The following is a 7447-nucleotide window of genomic DNA, read 5'->3' on the forward strand; positions in this document are numbered from 1 at the left end:
ATAAAACGGTCGAGTAAACATGTAAATGTAAATTGATACTTGTATAGCGCACTACTCACCCGCAAGGGTCTCAATGCGCTTGTACGAATACCGCTGGGGAACCCATCCTGGCTTTCCCTGTGAGGCGTCCACTCCTGGGCACCCCCAAGGTGGAGGCCAGGCATCCTTAGCGTTGTGGGGGCCGTTGTGGAGATTAAGCAAGCTATTGCCCAGAGTTGCAGAGTGGGACTCCATGATTGGAAAAGGCACCGAGGCGAGAATTATCAGGTCCGTGGAATTTTGAGCCCAAGACCCGCCGAGGAGGGGAATTGAACCTTGGTCCCGGGCTTTCCAGTAAAAGAATTGGCTTGGTAGTTTGGTCTGCCCTGTTCCCATGATGCACTGGGCCAGGGACAGACTAATTTGCATGTAGCCAGGTTCTGAGCTGGGATGGTGCAGTGAGCTAAAAAACGGTGATGGATCAAGCCCTGATCTGTTGACTGGGTAGGAGTATTCTGCTTAATTCAGAAACTCTGTCCATCACCACCCCCTTTTCTGAATCGTTTTGTCCAACGTAAGCGTGGAAGGGTATACTCAGACATGAGTCCCTTGCTCACTGCACCATCAGGATTCAAGCAAGCCGGGTCGAAGACAGCTGTAACGCCAGAAACCGGTCCCCGGAAGCTTGTTTCCTTTCCATTAAAATAATTGGCTTGGTAGTTTTGTCTGCCTTGTTCCCATGATGCACTGGGCCACGGACAGACTAATTTGCATGTAGCCAGGTTCTGAGCTGGGATGGTGCAGTGAGGTAGAAAACTGTGATGGATCAAGCCCTGATCTGTTGACTGGGTAGGAGTATTCTGCTTAATTCAGAAACTCTGTCCATCACCACCCCCTTTTCTGAATCGTTGTGGAGATTAAGCAAGCTATTGCCCAGAGTTGCAGAGTGGGACTCCATGATTGGAATAGTCACTGAGGCGAGAATTATCAGGTCCGTGGAATTTTGAGCCCAAGACCCGCCGAGGTGGGGAATTGAACCCTCGTCCCGGGCCAGACCTCTGTATCAGGGTCTGCCGCTCTAACCATTGAGCCACACTTCTAAGCAGTGTATATTGTAGATAGATGTTTAAATGGGCTAGGGTTAATAACCTAGAGAGCCTGTGGGAGATGGCAGGCAATCCGTGCCTAATGCTATTCTTCTACATAACTGTACTGTGATGTTTGAAGGGAAGTGGAGGCGAAATGTGAGAAGATAAACATTGCCTCTAAGGGTTGGCCAGTAAAGCAAGCAGAAGAAAATGGTTCATTACCAGGTACAGTCTGCAAGTTAGTAACATTGAAAACTAGATAAATGTACTATTGGGCTACAAACGTAAATATATAGCAGTCTCAGTGGCGGCTTGTATGAAACTGGATTGGCGGGGGGTTTAAAAAAAATACATAAAACACTTACCTCTTCACAGCTGCCATTTCTCCTTCGTTGTCTCTACTCCGCTTCTCTTCCTGACTCAGAGTCCCGGAAGCATGAAGCATATAGGCTCCCCTAAGCTTTACTGATGCTGCTGTCACCAGCATGACAGCAGCATCATGATTGGTCTGAGCGCCGTGGTTCAGCACTCAGACAGGGACTGGCAGCCTGTGCATGTTCTCCACCAAAGGCTGTACATTACAGCCCACTGGAGAACATTCTAAGTGCGCATGAATGTTTGGCCGGCCCAAGAGTTATGCGCACTTACTGTGCACAAACCACTCCTCCTCTCGGTGACACCAGCCCCGCCCGCCCTAACCTAGCCCCGTAACTACGAAAGATAAATGATAATAACCCTGTTATTATCATTTTATTTTTCCTTTTTCCACTGCTCTGAGAGCAGTGGTGTGACGCTGCTCCGCCTAAGTGGAGGAGCCGTACCTGATCAGTCTATAGATTATGCTATTAACTTTTCCTAGCTTTCTCTGGTTATGGTACAGCTTGACTGTAGCAATGCTGGCGTTAGTGTACAGCTGAATTTTGCTTATGGTGGGCACAAACCATGTGTCTGACTTAACCATGATCTGAGGAATATCGATCACAATACGCTCACTCTGACTTCACTGCAAAGCCTGTTCTGAAATAAGAGTCAAATTCAGGGACAGAGCTTAAGACTCACCAAGCTCTTTAAAGAACTGCTGAATAAAAAGTAAACTCGACTCTGATTTAAAATATAGCGAGGTGATGCTCATTTTATGGCAACACATTTTGGGAAGTTGGCATTGCTGTCTTCCAGTACACATTTTGAAAAGCAGTTCATGCCTATCTTTTAGCCAGGGCATCCAACATTCTTAACTAGTGGCCTTGAAGACCAGAGTCTCTTTTCTTGTATGGGTAAGTAAGCCTCCTCCACATATGTCTCTCTAATTCAAACTACTGGTAACATTGCTAAGTCAAGTGAGGACTCACTGCAGAGATCTTTGTGGAGCAGGTTAGTCATAGTTGCAGATTCCAAAATGGCATCTTTTCTCAAGTCAAGAAAATGAGAACTATTATGCTTAGTAACAATGGGCCCGATTCACAGAATGAACTTAAGACTAAATCCTAAACTTACTACTATTTGGTATTCACAGAATGCACTTACTACTTTCGGGATTCACAAAGTGAACATACTACTTTCGGGATTCACAGAATGAACTTTACGTCCGCACTCGGGCCGGAAATTCCGGCCCGGAGGCAGAGCTTCTGGCCCGGAAGCGGAGCTTGCGGCTTGGAGGCGGAGCTTCCGGCTCGGAGGTTGATATTTAGCCATGGCTGAAATCTCCACCTCTGGGCCGGAAGCTCTGCCTCCAAGCCACAAGCTCCGCCTCCGGCCTGTAAGCCCCGCCTTTGGGCCATAAGCTCCGCCCCCAACCCATAAACTCCGCCTCCGGGCCGGAATTTCCGGCCCGAGTGCGGACGTAAAGTTAGTAGTCTTAAATCTATTCTGTGAATACCGAAAGTAGTAAGTTCATTCTGTGAATCCCGAAAGTAGTAAGTTCACTCTGGGAATCCCGAAAGTAGTAAGTGCATTCTGTGAATACCAAATAGTAGTAAGTTTAGGATTTAGTCTTAAGTTCATTCTGTGAATCGGGCCCAATGACTCTACATTATGGGAGAGGTGAGGGGGTAGGGACTTTGCTTCTCAGATTTTGATTGTAAAGATATGGGTCTTCACGGGCGTCAATACAGTGTGCTGGTTTTTGCAGAATGTTGTTTCAAATTGGCTTGCAACACAGTTCTTTTTTTAAAATATCAAGTGCGGTCTATCGCCTGTGGCAAAACCCCTACAGAAGAAATCCACCAAGGTCGGAAGCAAAACAGATTTTCGCCTCTAAGTAATCTACTTTTTTGTTTTTATTTTTCAGATAAAATGAACGTCAGAGGTGAAGCAGGTGGACAGAATGTCCAAGAACCTCCCCAAAATGCACTTCAGCCTCAGTTGAGCAGCAGAGCAAAAAAAGCCATCCCTCTGCCCAGCGTACCTTCTCATGTGAGGACTGCAATTCTCGGGGCTGTACTTTTCCCAGAATTCCTAAAAGAACTCGCAGCTCTTGCCCAGGAACATTCCATTTTATGTTGCAAACTGTGGAGCAACTTTGAAGATACAACTTGTTAACAGATCTTTTTATAGATTTTTTTTAAACAAAGCTGCTTTTATATATGGAAGCTATAGTTTCATACGGTACGTCCTGTAATACTTGACAAAGATAAATATATTTAGGTATAGTACAGTTTATTAGGTGTCCTATTTATCAGCTATGCAAAGTTGGTTTATTTTTGCAAAATGTTTTTACAGACATTTGATTTTATTTCTCTTTTTATCAGTTGCATTTAAAGCACAATGACACAATTTACTTTGGGGTTGTAAATACTGACGAGCACTGTTATTATTATTTGTCTTTGTTTTTAAAAAAAAGTTCTGCAGTTTGCTCTGATATAGTGTACCTTTTACCGTTTTTTTTTTCAAAAAAGTAGATTAGAACTTCGAGCGCAGGCAAATGTGAAATGAGTGCACAAAGTTTTCACAATTGTCATTTGCACACAAATGATAAATACATGAAGTTCACTCTTCTGGAACTTTTACAACCCTCATATTGCCTTCTGTTTTTTGGGACAAGGAGGGACACCTGGCCTCTAACTTCTCCACACTGAGGGAACAGGTGAGTTCTGCAACCGATGCACCAAACCCTTACTTATTGCCTTACAGAACAGGTATCAGCTGTCAATGGCATCAAATCACACCCGGAAGGCCAAAAATGCAGGATGCAGGACACTGCCCGTTGCAGGTCTTTCAATGAGCATTACTACCTAATCACAGAATCAAGCCTTAGTAGGTAGACTTTGAACGGTGTAACATATTTGAAAAAAAACTGGATTTAGTGTGTATATTTGTTACTTGCCAATCTATAAACAACTTTTTATTTTCAGTGGTTTTTAAAGGGTGCATAGCATTTTTATTCGCAGTGATGTGTCTGAAAGGGGGTAACAGCCTTCCTATACTGTTTTAATGGCATATTGGTGGTGGATCAATCGAATTCAATGTTGAAAACACTGGTTATTTATAATTGGGACAAGTATTTTGTCTGAATTTTTGCACCTTTGTGAGAAAACGTTCTGAAGTTAAATTATTTGCAGTGGAACAGGTGAGCAGGGATGATTAAAAACTGAAAACTGATTTGGCCACTGGTGACTTTATTTTGGGGTTTATTCTGTTTTTGGGTCAATCGGGGTTACATGAGAGACGTGTTTATAATTGTGATATGGGATTTTTTAAAACTTTTATTTATTTATTTAATGCAAGTTTAAATAGCACAAACTTTACCCGAAGGTGTCAGAGCGCTTTACAAAAGGACCAGTTATATTACATAAGGACTTCAAAGTACATGATTTACATAAAACATAGATTCCTGACATGGTGTCATATGCACCGTAAAGACTATTAGGTCCTCTACTACTAGTGACAGGCGAACATTTTTGATACAGTACGAAAATGGCGAAAACCACTTTTTTCAGCTTTCAGGACGTGTCATTGCTAAAAAAAAACACCACAATCTGCTTCACATGCAGTATCGGACAAGTATTTGCAAAGCTAATATGCCTCGCAATTAGAAGGCATTAGCCAAACTTTTGCCTTTGCCAGTGTTTACTGCAAATGCAGTTCTGACTTAGCAAAAAAAACAAATCGTTGTGCATGTGCTGAACACCTTCTGCAAAAAACACCCCTGTCCTCAGCATGATCATGCATACACACGTGTCCGTAGGTGTCATGACAGGCAGCACACTTTCTTTAGGTCTCGGCCTGCGAAAGACTGCGCAGACATGCGCAGTCGAACTGGCGAGATTTAATGATATAGGGTATTTTCTACTAGTAAGGTTAAGCCCCGCCCCTCTTCTCCATTGGCTGGCATCCTAAACTGTGGCCAGCCATTAGAGAAGAGGTCCTAGTGACGTTCTTCTTTCTCTTTAAGCCCTGTCCTTTTCAGACTGGGTTCCTTGACTTACGTCTGTGGTAAAAGCTTTCTTGTCTTCTTTAGGGGTCCAGATGGCCCCATAAAGAAGATAAGTAACCTTTGAAGTCAGCAGGAAGTTCAGGAACCCAGTCTGAAAAGGAGGGGGCTAAAAGAGAAAAGTTTACACAAGCGCTTGTTTTTCTCTGTAAAGTGTTTTTGCACACAGTTTACATGAAAGGTATCTATGCCAGTGTTTGGGGACATGTAAACGCTATGGAGACTTAACTGCGACAGTCACAGTGGGTATAAAAATGTCCCTTAAGCTTTTTTTTTTAGACCGAGTTTGTGTGTGCGTCGTTCTATCTGACTGTGTCCTGGAAACAGTTTGTATAAGATTATTATAACTGTAACATGCTTAGATTGCCGTGTTTGTTTTTATTTTTATATGCCACGGTGTATAGAAGCGCCTGTATGCTTTTTCAATTAATGCGCTCTTTAAAGAGTTTTATCTCGGTTTTGAAGCTTGCTCAGAGCATTCGGCTCAGCGGCACCCGTTCCCGCTTCTCTTGAATGAAAGGTGTGATCAACATGGACCCCCCCAACTTCCGGCTTCGCTAATGAACGCTCTGAGGGGGGTGGATACAGGCCCACCAGAGCCCCACTCCTTTGATTATTAACTTCCTGGCCCTTCACGCTGCCTGCCTCTGTGCCTTGTGTCCAGAGATGTCTCCAGGAGGTGGGATGCCGACCCACTGACCCAAGACCAGGAGAGCTCAGGGAGAGTGAGGCTGCCAGAGTGGAGACTGCTGGGAGAGACTAAGAGACACCAAAGAACAGGCGAGATTGCCATTTAGAGATAGGGAGAGGCAGGGTGTCAACCACAAGGAAGAAGGGAGTACGGGAGAGAGGGACACAGACTCAGCAGGGGGAGGCTGCCAGGTGGCGTTGAAGGAATGACAGGGGTGGAGGAATCCGCAAGGCGTTGAGCAGAGAGTAAACATACGAGACCGGAAGGGGCTCATACGTGAGACATAAGGGCTAGCAGGCAAGATGTCGGAGTGCAGGGCTGAACAGTGATGAGCTCACGGGTCAAGGGCAAAGGTGAAAGGATCACAGCACAGGGCGAGGAGGCCTGAGTTCAAGGGTGAACTCGAGAGCGGAAAGTTAGAGGGGTGCAAGAAAGTAATGATCAGGGGGCGGAGAGCAAGGGAGTAAAAGCATGGGTGGAAGTGTAGCGAGATCTCAGCACAGGGACACAGGAGCCTGAATTACTATGCAGGGTTAGAGGTCAGAGTGTGAGAGTATCGGGACAGATTAAAAGGGTCAGGGTGCAGGCGCGAAGTCAAGGCGGAGATGTAATGGTGTTGGAGTGCGAGGGGGTGTTGTAAATGTGGGGGTGAAAGTGACAGATGGGATAAGTGGTCAAGAATGGTTGTTGTCAATGGTACCATGGTGATGCCTTGGCCCCGTTGGTTAGTGGTCCTGCTGGCATGTTCCCTTGTTCTCGCTGTTCATCCCTGTTGGGTTCGCTGCATAAATGACTACGTCCAGTCTGCAGTCCCTTTGCTCCGAGCCCCAAACCTTGACCCCATCCCGCGCTGCCCCCATCCAGGGGACGGCTGGTGACCAGCCCAGGCCCACTGCTCCCTATACGCATCCGGGCCTGGTACGTCCTGGCGGAGAGCGCCCGCCTGAGCCCAGAGACCGCGACCCTACCCCAGCAGGAGACCCCGCCGGGAGTCACAAGACCCTCCTAAACCCTCTAGGTCGCCCTCCCACTGAACGCCCAACAGGTACCAGGGAGATCCTTTAGTGGAGAAAGGACTCTCTGATCCCAGCCATAGATTCCTGGCGCGCAGCAGCTCCTCGCTCTGCCCTGTGACCCTCAACAAGCAGCAGCACCACAGCGCAGCAGGAGATCCCAAACGCGTAGCAGTACCTTACTCATGGGTGATATTGATCACAAGACCCCCCAGCAATTATCTGCATCCCACCGTAGCCTGCAACC

General features: G+C 46.1%; 1 protein-coding gene across 2 annotated transcripts in view; it reads left to right on the top strand.

Annotated features, from left to right (window-relative positions):
* FHIP1A (FHF complex subunit HOOK interacting protein 1A) overlaps window positions 1-4664 on the top strand; it is a 392657-nt gene extending 387993 nt beyond the window's left edge. For both annotated transcript variants that reach the window (XM_086962295.1, XM_086962294.1), the window contains one exon: window positions 3355-4664. In XM_086962295.1, the coding sequence (XP_086818421.1) occupies window positions 3355-3605 (251 nt within the window). In that variant the 3' untranslated portion in view covers window positions 3606-4664. The remainder of the gene's footprint in view (window positions 1-3354) is intronic.
* The last annotated feature ends 2783 nt before the right edge of the window (window positions 4665-7447 follow it).

This window comes from Lissotriton vulgaris, chromosome 3_1, assembly GCF_964263255.1.
Source record: "Lissotriton vulgaris chromosome 3_1, aLisVul1.2, whole genome shotgun sequence".
Lineage (NCBI taxonomy): Eukaryota > Metazoa > Chordata > Amphibia > Caudata > Salamandridae > Lissotriton > Lissotriton vulgaris.